This window comes from Geotrypetes seraphini, chromosome 4, assembly GCF_902459505.1.
Source record: "Geotrypetes seraphini chromosome 4, aGeoSer1.1, whole genome shotgun sequence".
Classification (NCBI taxonomy): Eukaryota; Metazoa; Chordata; class Amphibia; order Gymnophiona; family Dermophiidae; genus Geotrypetes; species Geotrypetes seraphini.
Window position 1 is genome coordinate 231415530 of NC_047087.1, and position 19954 is coordinate 231435483.

The following is a 19954-nucleotide window of genomic DNA, read 5'->3' on the forward strand; positions in this document are numbered from 1 at the left end:
GGGGGAATGATTTTATTTTCAATTTAGTGATTGAATTGTGTCAATTTTGAGAATTTACATCTGCTGTCTAGATTTTGCACTGTTCAGGAAGAAATGCATTTGTTTCGTTTTCTCTGGGGTTGTACAACATACAGAGTCTAAAATCTTATGGTTTGTTTTTATATATTAGTACTTTTAGTTTTTGGTCCCGTATTTGCATAGGGGTTATCTGTGTTCTGATAGGAATGAATGTTGAGAAGCATACAGTGTGTTTTGTGTAGTTTAATTTTGTGGTTAACCATTATGTGTTGTTAATAAGATTATATTGTGTGTGTATATATGAAAAATGAATGGAAAAAAGTGTTAATTAGTACTGTTATGGGGGCTGGGGCAGAAATTGGAGAAGGGCAGGGTTTGGCCCGTGACATAGTCTGTGTTTTGGATTTTGGCCCCTTAATGTGATTGTGTTTGACACCCCTGTCTTAGAGGAAGAGATAAATGGTTACCGCAGATTGGCAGACTAGATGGGCCATTTGGCCTTTGTCTGCCATCTTGTTTCTATATCAACTGTCGATCTTTGTGTTTTTATGTTGTATCCTTGTATTTGATGTTTCTATCCTTTACGTATCACTCAGGTTTTGGAGGAATTTTCATACTGTACAAGCGCATATCTTGTGTCATGTTATCAGAACCCACAGGTGAAGCGCACACATTTTACGCTGAGCACAGCTGAACGAAATAAAAATGTCACGCCCAATTTACCCACAGTTCAAGCATGCACGACATGCGCATCTTACGCCGAGCGCGGCTGAACATAATAGAAGTGACACACCCAATTTACCCATAGCTCAAGCGCTCACAGCATACAATATTTTGAATTAAAGTTTTTGGGTTGTGGAACGCATCGTCTGAGTTTCCATCATTTCCTATAGGGAAATTCGCTTTGATATACGAGTGCTTTGGATTACGAGCATGCTTCTGGAATAAATTATGCTCGCAAACCAAGGTTTTACTGTAATTTCATGCAATTTCTGGTACTTCCATAATAACTGACTATTCAGTTGCATCAGATTGATCAGAATGATTTTGATAACTGGAATAAGAATTAGTGTGAAAATCGAATCGAAATTCATCAATCAGCAGTGTAGTATTTGCAGCAAATCAGAAATTTTATTTTTGCAGCCAATCAGCATTAAGCTTCACTACATGGTGGGAAGTATACATTTCTGGGATTCCTGCAGCTGGTATCGTTCAAACTGATTGACCAGCAACATCAATAGCAATGAAGTCCAAATTTCAGTTTTTGTCAAAGGAAGACCAGGTTCGAATAATGGCTCTTGATGAAGAGGGATATTCATGCAGGCAGATTGCACAGAGGGTGGGATACAATGAAAGTACAGTGATCAGGTTACTTCAGAAGAAGGATACAGGAGGAACACAGGATAGACAGCATTCAGGTCGATCAAGAAAGACAAGTTACAGACAAGATTGAGTGTTGAGAAACACATCTTTTGGAAGCAGTCGTCGCCTCCGTTGCTGAGAGACTGGCAGGACAAGTGCTCAGCCATGGTTAGTATAAGCACAGTGAGGCGTAGGTTCCTGGAATTTGGTTTGAGAGGATGTAAAGCTAGGATAAAACCACTACTGACTGTGCAGCAAAGCAAGCAAAGAATGGCATGGGCTGTGCAATACGGCAAGTGAACAAAGGAAATGTCAGAGAAGATGTTATTTAGTGATGAGAGCACTTTCTGCATCTTGGGTGATCAGTGCAGAACGTATGTATGCAGATATCCAGGAGAATTCAAGCATGAATTCCTTAACCTGTCAGTTAAGCATCCTACAAAGGTCATGGGGGGATATATGGTGGCAAGTGGTGTTGGTCGGCTTCATATTGTAGAGGGCATGGTGAATGCAGTGAAGCACATTGAAATCCCGCAGAAACGCATGTTGTCTTCAGCAGAGAATTTCTTTCCTGGTGATTACTTCTTTCAAGATGATAATGCACCATGTCATCAAGCAAAAACTGTACTCGAATAGATAAGAAAGAAAGGAGTGAAGATGATTGATTGGCCTGCTCAGTCACCAGATCGCAATCCAATTGAGAACCTGTGGCACAAGCTGTCACTGGAAATATTTAAAAAAAAAAAAAAACCCCAGCCAACAACGAAGCAAGGGCTGATTGTGTCATTGATTGAAGCTTGGAATAGGATTATCGCCCACGAGCATCTGGTGAAGCTGATCCTCTCTATGCTAGAAAAGTGTCAGCCTGTCCGCAAGAACAAAGGCTGGCCAATCAAATATTGAAAGCAGTACACAGGACAAAACATCCGTATTCAGGGCTAACTAAAGAAATAAAAGTAAAACTAATAGTAATATAACAGAATCTTGTTACTACAATTTAATATCATACAGCCATACAAGCACAATGCATTATCATTGCTAATGTTCAACAATATTTCTCTGGACTGAAAATTTATTTAAAGGCACATCTTTATCAAATATACATGTACAGTAACTGAACATATGATAATAGAATGGAAAATTAAATCCGATAATACTTAACAAATGGTTACATAGCTTAAAATGCATCAAGCAAGTCAAATGATGCAGGACTTTTGCATACCACTGTATATGGCAATAGAGTAGGGTTTTGGTGGGCGCACATGTTCCATCATAAATGTAATGGTTAGAGTGGCTTATGGGCCTGGATCCTCTTTCTGGTTCACTAGCCTACTCCCCAGGCAATAATATTTAAGACACCTGTTTGCAACTCTATTAGTCTTTCTATACCAGGTATTGATGTTCTGGAGACAGATATGTACTTTTTTATTCTGATCTTTGTGGGGGATGTGATGGGATCAGTGAACCCTGGGGGAGTGTGTGTGGGTCTTTACTTTGTCTCTACAGTGGTTATCTGTTCACTTTGGATACCTTTTTGGCACTTATACTTGTTTTTATATCATCTAACTCACAACATTCAAGTTTCGTCCAGGATGTCTAGTAAAACATTCGGTGTCAGGTCAAAAGCGCGCCGGGACAAAAGCGTGAGCAGGCAACTGAGCAAAGCGCGGAGGCGTGCGCTGAAGTAAAAGACTGTTTTTAGGGGCTACGACAGAGGGTGTGGGGGGGATCCCCCCCACTTTACTTTATACAGATCGCGCCGCGTTGTGGGGGGGTTTGGGGGGTTGTAACCCTCCACATTTTACTAAAAACTTAACTTTTCCCCTGTTTTTAGGGAAAAAGTTACGTTTTCACTAAAATGTGGGGGGTTACAACCCCACAAACCCCCCACAACGCCGCCGCAATCTGTATTAAGTAAAGTGGGGGGGGCTCCCCAACAAAACCCCCCATCGCAGCCCCTAAAAACAGTCTTTTTCTTCGGCGCGCACCTCCGTCTTGTGCTCAGTTGTCAGCGCGCGCCTTTGTCTTCCGCGTTACTGTCTATGAGCCAAATATTCTATTATCCCTGCAGGCCGATTAAGTCTAGGTTGGCCACATCCCACCCACATACTGCCCTAACCACTCCTCCAGATATGCCCCTTATGCTCTAGATGCACAGCGACATTCAGAGGCATAAAAAGTCTTGTGACATGTCTAGAAACTCGGTTTGATTATCAGCCAGGTCCACACATGAAAAACTTAAAACACTGTCTTCTGTAGCTCACTCATCTTCTTGTTTGTTCATAATCTGAAAAAGAAAAACAAGCTTTTCTGCTTGCTCCTCCCTCCTCAAACTTAGCTCCTTGTGCAGATATACTAAATAAGCTTAGCACTTAAGAGGCAAAGGGTTCATTCTGTATACTGTACATCAATTTGCAAAAGAACAATGGGGCTAATGCCTTTTTCTCAAACCTGTATATTTTATAACATTTTGCTGTGTACAAGCATGTGTAACTCTGCAGACACAAATACACAGTTTTGAGAAATGCAAAACAAAGCATCTGTGATAATATCTTCTAGATAGAAAAATTACCCGTGACATTATGAATGAATTAATGGAATTCATTTCCTAAAAAATTTACATATTGCATAAACTACTTGTAACAATACATATAACTCTTTTCCCTATTGTAATTGTGCAACCTTCCTCTACAACAGGCCTGCACAACTCAAAAATGATCCGGGGTCAAAACGAAGTCGGAAAATGTAGCGAGGGCCGCAGGTAGTGGCCACGGCTCAAGGCACTTAGAAGTGCGTGGATGTTGCCGTGATGACATCACGTGCATGCACAACATCATCATATTGACATATGCATAGAGGCCTTCCAGATGGGCCCTGAGACGCCAGTAGGGGGTGCCAGCAGGGAAGAGGGGAGGAGAAACACTGGTGGCGGCTGATTGCCTACAGCAGTGTTTCTCAACTACTTCAAGCTAAGTACCCCCAACCACAGACCTCCCAAGCTCTGCCCTAAACCCATCCAAAAGTTCTGCCCCAGATCCTGCCCCCTTTACTAATTGTAATGAAATTTTTTCCTTTCATTTTTCATGTACATACAGCAGATATAAATTCTCAAAACTGACACATTTCGATCACTAAATTGAAAATAAAATAATTTTAAATCCCTTTGTCTGGTGATTTAAGTAGTTTCTGGTTGGACTTCCTTTTTACTTTGCATCCAATATTTCTTTCCTTCTTTTTGCCTCCTGCATGCTTCCTCTTCTCCAGACCTCATTTCCTTCCCCAACCAACATCTTTCTCTGTCCCTCCATGAGTCCATCCTTTCTTTCTCTCTCCCTGCACCCCCAAGCCACCCTGCTTCTCCGATGCAGCCTACTTCCCCTTTCCCCCTTTCTATCTATCTTTCTCTCTCCCTGCCCCCTTTCTATTTTTTTCTCTCCCTGCCTCCCCTTTTCTTTCTTTCTGTCTCTGTCTTGTCTCTCCCTGCCTCCCCTTTTCTTTCTTTCTGTCTCTTTGTCTCTCCCTGCCTCCCCTTTTCTTTCTTTCTGTCTCTGTCTTTGTCTCTCCCTGCCTCCTCTTTTCTTTCTTTCTGTCTGTCTTTGTCTCTCCCTGCCTCCCCTTTTCTTTCTTTCTGTCTCTCTTTGTCTCTCCCTGCCTCCCCTTTTCTTTTTTTCTGTCTCTGTCTTTGTCTCTCCCAGCCTCCCCTTTTCTTTCTTTCTGTCTCTGTCTTTGTCTCTCCCTGCCTCCCCTTTTCTTTCTTTCTGTCTCTGTCTTTGTCTCTCCCTGCCTCCCCTTTTCTTTCTTTCTGTCTCTGTCTTTGTCTCTCTCTGCCTCCCCTTTTCTTTCTTTCTGTCTCTGTCTTTGTCTCTCCCTGCCTCCCCTTTTCTTTCTTTCTGTCTCTGTCTTTGTCTCTCCCTGCCTCCCCTTTTCTTTCTTTATGTCTCTGTCTTTGTCTCTCCCTGCCTCCCCTTTTCTTTCTTTCTGTCTCTGTCTTTGTCTCTCCCTGCCTCCCCTTTTCTTTCTTTCTGTCTCTGTCTTTGTCTCTCCCTGCCTCCCCTTTTCTTTCTCTTTCTTTCTTTCTTCCAGCCCTCCCATTCCTTTTTTCTGTCTGTCTTTCTCTCTCTCTTCCTGCCTCCCCCTTTCTTTCTCTCTCCCTGCCTCCCCTTTTCTTTCTTTCTCCCTGCCTGCCTCCCCTTTTTTCCCTTTCTTTCTGTCTCTTTCTTTCTCTCTCCCTGCCTCCCCCTTTCTTTTTTTCTCCCTGCCTCCCCTTTTCTTTCTGTCTCTTTCTTTCTCTATCCCTGCCCCCCCTTTTCTCTCTTTCTTTCTCTTCCTGCCTCCCCTTTTCTTTATGTCTCTTTCTTTCTCTATCCCTGCCCCCCCTTTTCTTTCTTTCTTTCTCTCTCCCTGCCTCCCTGTCTTTCACTCACTCTCTCTCCCTGCTGCCCCTTTTCTTTCTCTCTACCTGCCTCCCCCTTTCTTTTTCTCTCCCTGCCTCCCCTTTTCTTTCTGTCTCTTTCTTTCTCTATCCCTCCCCCCCTTTTCTTTCTTTCTTCTCTATCCCTGCCTCCCCTTTTCTTTCTCTCTCCCTGCCTCCCTGTCTTTCACTCGCTCTCTCTCCCTGCCTCCCCTTTTTTTCTTTCTCTCTCCCTGCCTCCCTGTCTTTCACTCGCTCTCTCTCCCTGCCTCCCCTTTTCTGTCTGTCTGTCTTTCTTTCTTTCTTTTTCTCTCTCCCTGCCTCACCTTTTCTTTATCTGTCTGCCTTTTTCTCTCTCCCTGCCTCCCCTTTTGTCTGTCTTTCTTTCTCTCTCTCTCCCTACCTCCCCTTTTCTTTCTGTCTATCTTTCTTTTTCTCTCTCCCTGCCTCCCCTTTTCTTTATCTCTGTTTGCCTTTTCCTCTCTCCCTGCCTCCCCTTTTGTCTGTCTTTCTTTCTCTCTCTCTCTGCCTCCCCTTTTCTTTGTCTGTCTGTCTTTCTTTTTCTCTCTCTCTCTCTGCCTCCCCTTTTCTATGTCTGTCTGTCTTTTTCTCTCTCCATGCATCCCCTTTTCTTTATCTCTGTCTGCTTTTTCCTCTCTCCCTGCCTCCCCTTTTGTCTGTCTTTCTTTCTCTCTCTCTGCCACCCCTTTTCTTTGTCTGTCTGTCTGTCTTTCTTTCTCTCTCTCTGCCTCCCCTTTTCTTTGTCTGTCTGTCTTTCTTTCTCTCTCTCTGCCTCCCCTTTTCTTTGTCTGTCTGTCTGTCTTTCTTTCTCTCTCTCTGCCTCCCCTTTTCTTTGTCTGTCTGTCTGTCTTTCTTTCTCTCTGCCTCCCCTTTTCTTTCTGTCTGTCTTTCTCTCTCTCTCCCTGCCTCCCCTTTTCTTTCTCTCTCTCTCTCCCTGCCTCCCCTTTTCTTTATCTCTGTCTGCCTTTTCCTCTCTACCTGCCTCCCCTTTTGTCTGTCTTTCTCTCTCTCTCTCTACCTCCCCTTTCCTTTGCCTGTCTCTTTCTTTCTTTCTCTCTCTCTCTGCCTCCCCTTTCCTTTGCCTGTCTCTTTCTTTCTCTCTCTCTGCCTCCCCTTTTCTTTGTCTCTCTTTCTTTCTTTCTCTCTCTCTCTCTGCCTCCCCTTTTCTTTGTCTGTCTGTCTTTCTTTCTCTCTCTCTCCCTACCTCCCCTTTTCTTTCTTTCTGTCTGTCTGTCTCTCCCTGCCTCCCCTTTTCTTTGTCTTTCTCGCACTGCCTCCTTCTTTCTCTCTCTCTCTCCCTGCCTCCCCTTTGCTTTCTGTCTTTCTCTCTCGCACTGCTTCCTTCTTTCTCTCTCTCTCTCCCTGCCTCCCCTTTTCTTTCTGTCTGTCTTTCTCTCTCTCTCCCTGCCTTCCCTTTTGTCTGTCTTTATTTTTCTCTCTCTCCCTGCCTCCCCTTTTCTTTGTCTTTCTTTCTCTCTCTCCCTACCTTCCCATTTCTTTCTGTCTGTCTGCCTTTCTTTTTCTCTCTCCCTGCCTCCCCTTTTCATTATCTCTGTCTGCCTTTTTCTCTCACCCTGCCTCCCCTTTTCATTATCTCTGTCTGCCTTTTCCTCTCTCCCTGCCTCCCCTTTTGTCTCTTTCTCTCTCTATGCCTCCCCTTTTCTTTCTGTCTGTCTGTCTGTCTCTCTCTCTCCCTGCCTCCTCTTTTCTTTCTGTCTCTTTCTCTCTCTCTCCCTGCCCCCCTTTTCTTTCTGTCTCTCTTTCTCTCTCTCCCTGCCTCCCCATTTCTTTCTGTCTGTCTTTCTTTCTCTCTCTCTCCCTGCCTCCCCTTTTCTTTCTTTCTGTCTGTCTCTCTCTCTCTCTCCCTGCCTCTCTCTCTCTGCTTCTCTCCCTGCCAACCTCTTTCTTTCTTTCTGTCTGTCTTTCTTTTGCTCTCTCGCCCTGCCTCCCTCTTTCTTTTGCTCTCTCGCACTGCCTCCCTCATTCTTTCTTTCTGTCTGTATATCTCGCCCTGCCTCCCTCTTTCTCTCTCCCTGCCTCCCTCTTTCTCTCTCCCTGCCTCCCTCTTTCTCTCTCCCTGCCTCCCTCTTTCTCTCTCCCTGCCTCCCTCTTTCTCTCTCTCTCTCGCCATGCCTCCCTCTTTCTCTCTCTCTCTCGCCCAGCCTCCCTCTTTCTCTCTCTCTCTCGCCCTGCCTCCCTCCCTCTTTCTCTCTCTCTCTCGCCCTGCCTCCCTCCCTCTTTCTCTCTCTCTCTCGCCCTGCCTCCCTCCCTCTTTCTCTCTCTCTCTCGCCCTGCCTCCCTCCCTCTTTCTCTCTCTTTCTCTCTCTTTCTCTCTCGCCCTGCCTCCCTCCCTCTTTCTCTCTCTCTCTCTCTCTCGCCCTGCCTCCCTCTTTCTCTCTCTTTCTCTCTCTCGCCCTGCCTCCCTCTTTCTCTCTCTCTCTCTCTCTCGCCCTGCCTCCCTCTTTCTCTCTCCCTGCCTCCCTCTTTCTCTCTCCCTGCCTCCCTCTTTCTCTCTCTCCCTGCCTCCCTCTTTCTCTCTCTGTCTCCCTGCCTCCCCTTTTCTTTCTGTCTGTCTTTCTTTTCTCTCTCTCCCCCTGCCTCCACTTTTCTTTCTGTCTGTCTTTCTCTCTTTCTCTCTCCCTGCCTGTCTTTCTCTCTCCCTGTCTTCCCTTTTCTTTCTGTCTGTCTTTCTCTCTCTCTCTCCCTGCCTCCCCTTTTCTTTCTGTCTGTCTTTCTCTCTCTCTCTCCCTGCCTCCCCTTTTCTTTCTGTCTGTCTTTCTCTCTCTCTCTCCCTGCCTCCCCTTTTCTTTCTGTCTGTCTTTCTCTCTCTCTCTCCCTGCCTCCCCTTTTCTTTCTGTCTGTCTTTCTCTCTCTCTCTCCCTGCCTCCCCTTTTCTTTCTGTCTGTCTTTCTCTCTCTCTCTCCCTGCCTCCCCTTTTCTTTCTGTCTGTCTTTTCCTCTCTCCCTGCCTCCCCTTTTCTTTCTGTCTGTCTTTCTCTCTGCCATCCCTTTTCTTTGCCTGTCTGTCTTTCGCTCTCTCTCCCTGCCTCACTTTCTTTCTGTCTGTTTTCTCTCTTGCTTGCCTCCCTCTTTCTTTCTGTCTGTTTTCTCTCTTGCTTGCCTCCCTCTTTCTTTCTTTCTGTCTGTCTTTCTCTCTCGCCCTGCCTCCCTCTTTCTTTCTTTCTGTCTGTCTTTCTCTCTCGCCCTGCCTCCCTCTTTCTTTCTTTCTGTCTGTCTTTCTCTCTCGCCCTGCCTCCCTCTTTCTTTCTTTCTGTCTGTCTTTCTCTCTCGCCCTGCCTCCCTCTTTCTTTCTTTCTGTCTGTCTTTCTCTCTCGCCCTGCCTCCCTCTTTCTTTCTTTCTGTCTGTCTTTCTCTCTCGCCCTGCCTCCCTCTTTCTTTCTTTCTGTCTGTCTGTCTCTCTCGCCCTGCCTCCCTCTTTCTTTCTGTCTGTCTTTCTCTCTCGCCCTGCCTTCCTCTTTCTTTCTGTATGTCTTTCTTTCTTTCTCCATGCCTCCCCTTTTCTTTCTGTCTGTCTGTCTCTCTCTCTCCCTGCCTCCATTTTCTTTCTGTCTTTCTCTCTCGCACTGCTTCCTTCTTTCTCTCTCTCTCGCACTGCCCCCCTTTTCTTTCTGTCTCTCTTTCTCTCTCTCTCCCTGCCTCCCCATTTCTTTCTGTCTGTCTTTCTTTCTCTCTCTCTCCCTGCCTCCCCTTTTCTTTCTTTCTGTCTGTCTTTCTCTCTCTGCTTCCCCTTTTCTTTCTGTCTGTCTGTCTCTCTCTCCCTGCCTCTCTCTCTCTGCCTCTCTCCCTGCCAACCTCTTTCTTTCTTTCTGTCTGTCTGTCTTTCTTTCGCCCTTTTCTGTCTGTCTTTCTTTCTCACTCTCTCTCTCCCTACCAACCCTTTTCTGTCTGTCTGTCTTTCTCTCTCTCTCTCTCTCCCTACCAACCCTTTTCTGTCTGTCTGTCTTTCTCTCTCTCTCTCTCTCTCCCTACCAACCCTTTTCTGTCTGTCTGTCTTTCTCTCTCTCTCTCTCTCCCTACCAACCCTTTTCTGTCTGTCTGTCTTTCTCTCTCTCTCCCTACCAACCCTTTTCTGTCTGTCTGTCTTTCTTTCTCTCTCTCTCTCTCCCTCCCTACCAACCCTTTTCTGTCTGTCTGTCTTTCTCTCTCTCTCTCGCTCTCCCTACCTCCCCTTTTCTGTCTGTCTGTCTTTCTTTCTCTCTCTCTCTCTCCCTACCTCCCCTTTTCTTTCTGTTTGTCTTTCTCTCTCTCCCTACCTCCCCTTTTCTGTCTGTCTGTCTTTCTCTCTCTCTCTCGCTCTCCCTACCTCCCCTTTTCTGTCTGTCTGTCTTTCTCTCTCTCTCTCGCTCTCCCTACCTCCCCTTTTCTGTCTGTCTTTCTCTCTCTCTCTCGCTCTCCCTACCTCCCCTTTTCTGTCTGTCTTTCTCTCTCTCTCTCTCCCTACCTCCCCTTTTCTGTCTGTCTTTCTTTCTCTCTCTCTCTCTCCCTACCTCCCCTTTTCTGTCTGTCTTTCTTTCTCTCTCTCTCTCTCCCTACCTCCCCTTTTCTGTCTGTCTGTCTTTCTTTCTCTCTCTCTCCCTACCTCCCCTTTTCTGTCTTTCTTTCTCTCTCTCTCCCTACCTCCCCTTTTCTTTCTGTTTGTCTTTCTCTCTCTCCCCCTACCTCCCCTTTTCTTTCTGTCTGTCTTTCTCTCTCTCCCTGCCTCCCCTTTTCTTTCTGTCTGTCTGTCTCTCCCTGCCTCCCCTTTTCTTTCTGTCTCTCTCTCTCTCTCCCTGCCTCCCCTTTTCTTTATCTATGTGTGCTTTTTCCTGTCTCCCTGCCTCCCTTTTTGTCTGTCTTTCTTTCTCTCTGCCTCCCCTTTTCTTTGTCTGTCTTTCGCTCTCTCTCTGCCTCCCTCATTCTTTCTGTCTGTCTTTCTCTCTTGCTCTGCCTCCCTCTTTTTCTTTCTCTCTATCTCTGCCTCCCCTTTTCTTTCTGGCTGTCTTTCTCTCTCTCTCTCTTTCCCTGCCTCCCTTTTTCTTTCTGTCTGTCTTTCTTTCTCTCTCTCTCTCTGCCTCCCTTTTTCTTTCTGTCTCTCTCTCTGCCTCCTCTTTTCTCTCTTTCTCTCTCTGCCTCCCCTTTTCTTTCTGTCTGTCTCTCTCTCTGCCTCCTATTTTCTCTCTTTCTCTCTCTCTCTCTGCCTCCCCTTTTCTTTCTGTCTGTCTCTCTCTCTGCCTCCTCTTTTCTCTCTGTCTCTCTCTCTCTGCCTCCCCTTTTCTTTCTGTCTGTCTCTCTCTCTGCCTCCTCTTTTCTCTCTGTCTCTCTCTCTCTGCCTCCTCTTTTCTCTCTGTCTGTCTCTCTCTCTGCCTCCCCTTTTCTTTCTGTCTGTCTCTCTCTCTGCCTCCCCTTTTCTCTCTGTCTCTCTCTCTTTGCCTCCTCTTTTCTCTCTGTCTCTGTCTCTCTCTCTCTGCCTCCTCTTTTCTCTCTGTCTCTCTCTCTCTGCCTCCTCTTTTCTCTCTGTCTCTCTCTCTCTCTGCCTCCTCTTTTCTCTCTCTCTCTCTCTCTCTCTGCCTCCTCTTTTCTCTCTGTCTCTCTCTCTCTCTGCCTCCTCTTTTCTCTCTGTCTCTGTCTCTCTCTCTCTGCCTCCTCTTTTGTCTCTGTCTCTCTCTCTGCCTCCTCTTTTCTCTCTGTCTCTGTCTCTCTCTCTCTGCCTCCTCTTTTCTCTCTGTCTCTGTCTCTCTCTCTTCTCTCTTCCTCCTCTTTTCTCTCTCTGTCTCTCTCTCTCCCTGCCTCCCCTTTTCTTTCTTTCTTCCTGCCTCCCCTTTTCTTTCTGTCTGTCTGTGTCTCTTTCTCTATCCTTGCCTCCTCTTTTCTTTCTGTCTCTGTGACTCTCTTCCTGCCCCAGCTCTGTGAGAATCAAAGTGAGGTCGATAAGCCCTGAAGAAACGGCTTAGTGCCATGAAACGTCGGCAACATATCGGACTGCTTTATACAATCACAGTTGTTTTAGCTGCATAAAATCTCAGTCCTTAACATTTTTATACCTCAATAGCAGACCATCACTCTGGAAATTTTTGCCAATGATGTGATGGTTGTGTTGGTTTGAGCTTGGGCTCTGTCCATAAAACCTGAGGCTTTTCTTCCATTTGAGTAGACTCTCAGCTTCACACAAATGGAGTCATTTGTAGTATTACCGTATTTTCACGCAAATAACACGCACCCGTATAAAACGCGCACACGGATATAGCGCGCAGAAATCACGATGATTTGCACAAAAACTTTGATATACCGCGCTCACGGGTATACCGCGCATGCTGCCCGACGCTCCTTTCGCCCGCCCTGACTTTCCGTGCGCTGTCCCGACTTTCCGTTCACCCCCCCTTACTTCCGTGCACTGTCCCCCCTTGAAGGTCTGTCCCCATCCTGAAAGCCTGATGCCCCCCCCCGACGTCCGATACATCCCTCCCCCCCCCCCCCGAAGGACCGCCGACTCCCCAACAATATCGGGCCAGGAGGGAGCCCAAATCCTCCTGGCCACGGCGACCCCCTAACCCCACCCCGCACTACATTACGGGCAGGAGGGATCCCAGGCCCTCCTGCCCTCGACGCAAACCCCCCTCCCCCCCAAGAACCTCCGACCGCCCCCCAGCCGACCCGCGATCCCCCTGGCGACCCCCACGACCCCCCCACCCCCCTTCCCCGTACCTTTGGTAGTTGGGCCAGAAGGGAGCCCAAACCCTCCTGGCCACGGCGACCCCCTAACCCCACCCCGCACTACATTACGGGCAGGAGGGATCCCAGGCCCTCCTGCCCTCGACGCAAACCCCCCTCCCCCCCAAGAACCTCCGACCGCCCCCCAGCCGACCCGCGATCCCCCTGGCGACCCCCACGACCCCCCCACCCCCCTTCCCCGTACCTTTAGTAGTTGGCCGGACAGACGGGAGCCAAACCCGCCTGTCCGGCAGGCAGCCAACGAAGGAATGAGGCCGGATTGGCCCATCCATCCTAAAGCTCCGCCTACTGGTGGGGCCTAAGGCGCGTGGGCCAATCAGAATAGGCCCTGGAGCCTTAGGTCCCACCTGGGGGCGCGGCCTGAGGCACATGGTCGGGTTGGGCCCATGTGCCTCAGGCCGCGCCCCCAGGTGGGACCTAAGGCTCCAGGGCCTATTCTGATTGGCCCACGCGCCTTAGGCCCCACCAGTAGGCGGAGCTTTAGGATGGATGGGCCAATCCGGCCTCATTCCTTCGTTGGCTGCCTGCCGGACAGGCGGGTTTGGCTCCCGTCTGTCCGGCCAACTACTAAAGGTACGGGGAAGGGGGGTGGGGGTCGCCAGGGGGATCGCGGGTCGGCTGGGGGGCGGTCGGAGGTTCTTTGGGGGGAGGGGGGTTTGCGTCGAGGGCAGGAGGGCCTGGGATCCCTCCTGCCCGTAATGTAGTGCGGGGTGGGGTTAGGGGGTCGCCGTGGCCAGGAGGGTTTGGGCTCCCTTCTGGCCCAACTACCAAAGGTACGGGGAAGGGGGGTGGGGGGGTCGTGGGGGTCGCCAGGGGGATCGCGGGTCGGCTGGGAGGCGGTCGGAGGTTCTTGGGGGGGAGGGGGGTTTGCGTCGAGGGCAGGAGGGCCTGGGATCCCTCCTGCCCGCAATGTAGTGCGGTGTGGGGTTAGGGGGTCGCCGTGGCCAGGAGGGTTTGGGCTCCCTTCTGGCCCGATATTGTCGGGAAGTCGGCGGTCGTTCGGGGTGGGGGTGCGAGTGGTCCTGCCGGGGGGGGGGATGTATCGGACGTCGGGGAGTCGGCCGGGCAAGAGGGCTTGGGCTCCCTCTTGCTCCGATCGTGGATGCGGGTGTGGGTGGGAGCGCGTGCGAGCGGTCGTTCGGGGTGGGGGTGCGAGTGGTCCTGCCGGGGGGGGGGATGTATCGGACGTCGGGGAGTCGGCCGGGCAAGAGGGCTTGGGCTCCCTCTTGCTCCGATCGTGGATGCGGGTGCGGATGGGAGCGCGTGCGAGCGGTCGTTCGGGGTGGGGGTGCGAGCGGTCCTGCTGGGGGGGTGAATCGGGCGTCGGGCGGGGTGGGAACTATGTTTTAAAACTTTGGTATACCGCGCTCACGCATATAACGCGCGAGGGGTATGCGCGGTAGGTAAAAACGCGTATAACGCGCGCGTTATATGCGTGAAAATACGGTATATTTATAATTTCCCACTTCACCTATTTGTAAAACTTACGTAATTTTACTAAAAATCTAACATTGCACTGTAGCTTTAAATATGGTCTAGCATTCAGTACTTAAGCATAATCCTGACTGTAATCAGAGGTTATCATTGCATCACTCGCAGCAATAACATTTGTTTGCAAGGATATAGTTTATTGTTTACCAGTTTAAAGAGCCTTAGTCACCACTAATAAGAGTTTCACTTTTTCATCTGTAAGCTAAACATTATTACATATTATGAGTAAATTTGCATAATGCTTTGGAGTCCTCTGCAACACATATATGAGTTCTTTGCTGCTTAGCTAGGTGCTAGGGGTTTAATCTTAAGTCATAAGCGCTAATACAATTTATTTACATGCCAAGTTTATATAGGTGTATCTGATTTTGTTAGAGAACATTCCACTATAAATTAATTTGTTTGAAACTTTAAGGTAATGTGTTCTTTATTTTCCCCCTACTCACAGGTTAAATTAAAATGACCATGGCACAAGTTGGGGTGGTGGTGGCTGCTGTTACCGGAATAGTGGCTCTTCTTCTTCATTCCGCTATTCATAAGATTGAAGAGGGACATCTTGCAGTATATTATAGGTACTGTACTCTGAATTGGTTATGAGCCACTTAAAAGCAAAGTTGTTTCCTTATATCTATAGTCGGGGCTGGCCTTACCAATTGCAGGGCCCTCTGCAGAGAAGTTTTTTTGGGGGGAGGGGCTGGCAGTCTGGTTTGTCTCCCATGTCTCCAAATACTTCTCACATTAAAATTTGTGTTTCTCCATAGAGTTATCAGGGCAGCGGCAGCTATTCACATTTGTCTGCTGCTGACCTGGGAGTCTGCTTTCTACTGCTTTCAGCCCTTATGAAAACAGGGAGGGAACTATGTCAGAAGGAACAGGACGCAGCAGAGAACAGGCTCCAGGGTCAGTGGCAGAGGGCCTGTGCCAATTATTGCCTCTGCCGTAAACCCTGTAAGGAGAAATGCTATTATAAAGTGGGGGGTTTGGAGACAGGGAAAAATGCCAGGATGGAGCCCTGTGCATCTCCTGTTGCCCCTGCTTAAAGCCAGTCCTGTCAGTAGACTATCATCTTAGTACATCAACTTGCTTGGTATCTTGGTCAATTTCGTTATAGGATGTACTTTCTTTTTTTGTTAACTAAGAACTGGGAGGGAGGGGGGAAGGGGTTAATGTATCACATAATCATCGGGTGGTTGGACATATTGCAAATAAAAGTTGTAATTAATATTGTTGTTACCCTACTGCTAAATGTTTTATGTTAATATTTTATTTTAGTTGTGATGATTTTGTATCAATAGCATTGCTACATTAGAGTCAAAGTAACATTGGTCAAGGGGGTCATCTCTGATCCCTGTCTCTAGTCAAGATCTGCTCTTAATTTATTTCAGTTCAGGCTACTCGCATCACACATATCTGAATGCTAAGTCATTTCAATAAAAATGGTAAAACATAGTATACAGTACTCAATTTTAAAACCTCATCAAAATCTTAATATTTTTTTGCTATAAGAGTTTCAATATCCAAAACACTGTTTTTTGTGCTGTCAGCATCTCTATGTGACTGTTTCTAACAAGCTATCTCAAATGAAAGTGCTTTTCCAGCAGTAGAAAGGCACAAATCTCCCTTGAGAGAGGATTTTGTAATCGGTCAAAAATCAGTATTTACCTCCTGATGCAGCTAGGTTTTATAGACTTCAAGCCATTATGATATAGATAAGTGTCCTCATGGTAAGCAATATTTGAATCTCAAGAGTAGTTTAATCTGTCTTGATTCAGAACCTGTTATAAAAGCATTCTTTATCTGTAGTATGCTATGGTAAGAATGACATTTAAAAAAATGTCATTTCTATATGTGTATGTTAGGTGATTTTATTATAAATATCCTAATTTTTATGGCAGCCTAAATATTTTTGCTAATATTGAAAACTGTTTTTGTTAAGTATAATGACTGCTCTAGTCACACTTAAAAACAGTTTATAGCTAAATTGAGCAGCTGTGAATAATGAAAAATATGTGCTGAGGGTCTGATTTGGATTAATTTTTTATTAGAAACATAGAAATAGACGGCAGATAAGGGCCACGGCCCATCTAGTCTGCCCACCCCAATGACTCTCCCCTACCTCTGTGAATAGATCCTACGTGTCTATCCCATTTGGCCTTAAAATCAGGCACGCTGCTGGCCTCAATAACCTGAAGTGGAAGACTGTTCCAGCGATCAACCACCCTTTCAGTGAAAAAGAATTTCCTGGTGTCCCCGTGCAGTTTCCCGCCCCTGATTTTCCACGGATGCCCCCTTGTTGCCGCGGGACCCTTGAAAAAGAAGATATCTTCTTCCACCTCGATGCGGCCCGTGAGATACTTGAATGTCTCGATCATGTCACCCCTCTCTCTTCGTTCCTCGAGTGAATACAGCTGCAACTTATCCAGCCGTTCCTCGTACGGGAGATCCTTGTGTCCCGAGACCATCCGGGTGGCCATTCTCTGGACCGACTCCAGTCTCAGCACATCCTTACGGTAATGCGGCCTCCAGAATTGCACAGAGTATTCCAGGTGGGGCCTCACCATGGATCTATACAATGGCATAATGACTTCAGGCTTACGGCTGACGAAACTCCTGCGTATGCAACCTATGATTTGCCTTGCCTTGGATGAAGCTTGCTCCACTTGATTGGCAGTCTTCATGTTCTCACTGACGATCACCCCTAAGTCTCGTTCTGCTTCAGTTCTTGTTAGGATCTCACCATTAAGGATGTAAGTCTTGCATGGATTTTGGCTGCACAGGTGCATGACTTTGCCAGGACCTAGACCAGTGCTTCAGTAGGAGTAGGTTGTGCATCATGTTGTCGGGCATTGAATTTGTTGTTGTGCTTTTGCCCACTACATTGCTTAGTTGGCGTCATCGGCGAATAATGTTATTTTGCCTCGCAGCCCTTCTGCCAAGTCTCTTATAAAGATGTTGAATAGGATCGGGCCCAAGACCGAGCCCTGCGGCACTCCACTGATCACCTCCGTCATTACGGAGGGGGTGCCGTTCACCACTACCCTCTGAAGCCTACCTCCAAGCCAGTTCCCAACCCATTTCATCAATGTGTCGCCCAATCCTATAGAACTCATCTTGCTCAGCAATCTGTGGTGTGGTACGCTATCGAATGCTTTACTGAAGTCCAGGTATACGATGTCCAGGGACTCCCCAACATCCAGCTTCCTCATCATCCAGTCAAAGAAGCTGATCAGGTTGGATTGGCAGGATCTCCCCTTAGTAAATCCATGTTGACGGGGATCCCGTAGATTCTCCTCGTTCAGGATCGTATCCAATTGGCGTTTGATTAGAATTTCCATTAGTTTGCACACTATTGATGTGAGACTCACCGGTCTGTAGTTTGCTGTTTCCACCTTGGAGCCTTTCTTGTGGAGTGGAATGACGTTAGCCGTCTTCCAGTCCAACGGGACGTTACCCGTACTAAGGGAGAGATTGAAGAGCGCGGATAGCGGTTCCACCAAGACATCACACAACTCCCTGAGCACCCTAGTTGTCAGGCCCCATTGCCTTGTTAACCTTAAGCTTTGACAGCTCGCAGTAGACACCGCTGGGTGTAAACTCGAAATTACTAAACGGGTCAACTGCGTCAACCCTTGTCTGTAGCTGAGGGCCGAGTCCTGGCGCCTCGCGGGTGAAGACCGAGCAGAAGTATTCATTTAACGGCTTTTTCCGAGTCCACTTCTACATAGTCTCCGTCTGGTTTCCTAAGACGTACTATCCTGCCTGAGTTCTTATTTCTGTCACTGATATACCTGAAGAAGGATTTATCTCCTTTCTGGATGTTCTTCGCTAGAGACTCCTCCATGCGGAATTTGGCCTCCCTAACTGCTGTTTTGATGGCTTTTGACTTGGCCAGATAGACTTCCATAGAGTCCTGTTTCCCTGATTGTTTGTAAGAGATGAATGCTTTTTTCTTCTCCTTGATGAGGTCCGAAATCTCCACAGAGAACCACTGTGGCTTATTGTTCCTTCGCCGTTTACTTACTGATTTATGGTGGCTTTCAAAGTCGACCACATTTCTTCCACGTTATCGGTTTCTTCTTGGCTTTGTAGCGCCTGGTGAATGAAGTCTCCCATTTCTTTGAAGTTTGTGTCCTTGAATTTGAGGACCTTGGTCAGTGGGGTAGATTTAGTGAAACCTTTCCTGAGATTGAACCATACCATGTTGTGGTCACTGGAGGCCAATGTGTCGCCCACCGAGACCTCTGTGACACTTTCTCCATTGGTAAGTATCAGGTCCAGTATTGCCTGATCCCTTGTTGGTTCCAACACCAGTTGCCTGAGTCTTGCTCCCTTCATAGAGTTTAATAGCCTCCTGCTGCTGCCGGAAGCAGAGGAAAGCGTGTCCCAATCCACATCAGGCATGTTGAAGTCACCTAACAATACTGTGTCCCCACGCAAGGTGATATTCTCTATATCTCCGATTAATTCCATATTTAGGTTATCCTGTTGTCTTGGGGGTCTGTATATTACGCCAAGATACAGGCATTTGTCCTTCTCTCTGGCCAAATTTACCCAAAGGGATTCCCCAGTGTAGTGGACATCTGTGATTCTGGTGACCTTAATGTCATCTTTAGTATATAATGCTACACCTCCTCCCATTTTGCCCTCCCTGTCCCGGCGAAGCAAGTTGTAACCCGGTATGACCATGTCCCACCCATGGGAGTCCGTGAGCCAGGTCTCAGATATCGCCACCACATCCAGGTCGGCATTCCTCATTTCTGTTTCTAATTCCAGGATCTTGTTTCCAAGACTGTGGGCGTTTACGTACATAGCCCTCCATGTTGTATGTTTGTTACGCCTCAGTGGGGATGTTCCCGCTTGAGCTACTTGGACACCTTTAGCATTATTCGCATGTTTTGTACTTTCCCTAGACCCAGAGCTACAACGTACACCTATCCTGGACTCCCCAGACCCAGAACTACAGTGTGTTCCTATCCCAAACTCAAAAATGTGTGTACCCTGTGGGGGTATTCCCACTTGGGCTACTTGAACTCCTTTAGTACAATTTGCAATGTGTTTTCTCTCGCTGGACCCAGAATTACAATGTGTACTCCCTCTAGACCCAGGATTACAATGTGTACTCCCCTTAGACCCAGACTTACAATGTGACCCAGAATTATAATGTGAGCCAATCCCAGACTCAAAAGTGTGTATACTCGCCCCTGACCCAGACCCAGAATTGCGGTGTTTACATACCTTAGTCTCAAAAAAGTATTGGCAGCTTAGCTCGCCAGGTAGGTTGTTTGTGCCCATACCCTCCCCCAACTTACCTAGTTTAAAGCCCTGTGTAGTAGACGGTGTTCAAGGACGTTCTTCCCTCTTCTGGTCAGGTGTAACCCGTCTGGTCCCTGTAGTCCTTGCAATGCTATTCTGCTACTCCAGTCCAGACAAGTAAGTTGTCATTCAGCCAACAGATGGAAGCAGAGAGCATGGAGTTCCAGTGTTGTCATCATTAGAAGAAGGATAGGTGCAGTCCTGAATCTTGACAATATTCTCTGCCTCCAGCAGATGTTTTACTTTGTATTAGTGCAATAGGATCTTCATTGGTGTGGCCTGGTTCCTCTGTTTTGAAGGCAAGCTCAGCGAGTTTGCCCTAGACTCTGGGGACTGCTTTGATACATCTCTAGCATTCAGGATCACTAGACACATTGCACTAGAAAAAAAGATTAGGTTCTTACCTTGGTAATATTCTTTCTTCTAGATATGTCTAGTGGTTCTGAAGCCCCACTCTGTGTATGGGCTTTGGCTGCCTTCTGCCTTAGGATCAGTATGGATTTGAAGAATTTTCTGTCAGAGGAGCTGAGAGGATAAAAAAAAATTATGATGTATAGGTAAAACCTCATGGCCATACAGTATGGCTTAAGTCTCTATACATAATTAGTGC

General features: G+C 47.3%; 1 protein-coding gene across 3 annotated transcripts in view; it reads left to right on the forward strand.

Moving 5' to 3' along the window:
- The window catches only part of ERLIN1 (ER lipid raft associated 1), a 104753-nt gene that overhangs the window by 11321 nt on the left and 73478 nt on the right, over positions 1-19954 (forward strand). For 2 of the 3 annotated variants that reach the window (XM_033941507.1, XM_033941508.1), the window contains exon 2: positions 14480-14603. In XM_033941507.1, the coding sequence (XP_033797398.1) occupies positions 14491-14603 (113 nt within the window). In that variant the 5' untranslated portion in view covers positions 14480-14490. Of the gene's footprint in view, positions 1-14479; positions 14604-19954 lie in introns of those variants that run through there. The other variant, XM_033941510.1, reaches the window with a different exon arrangement.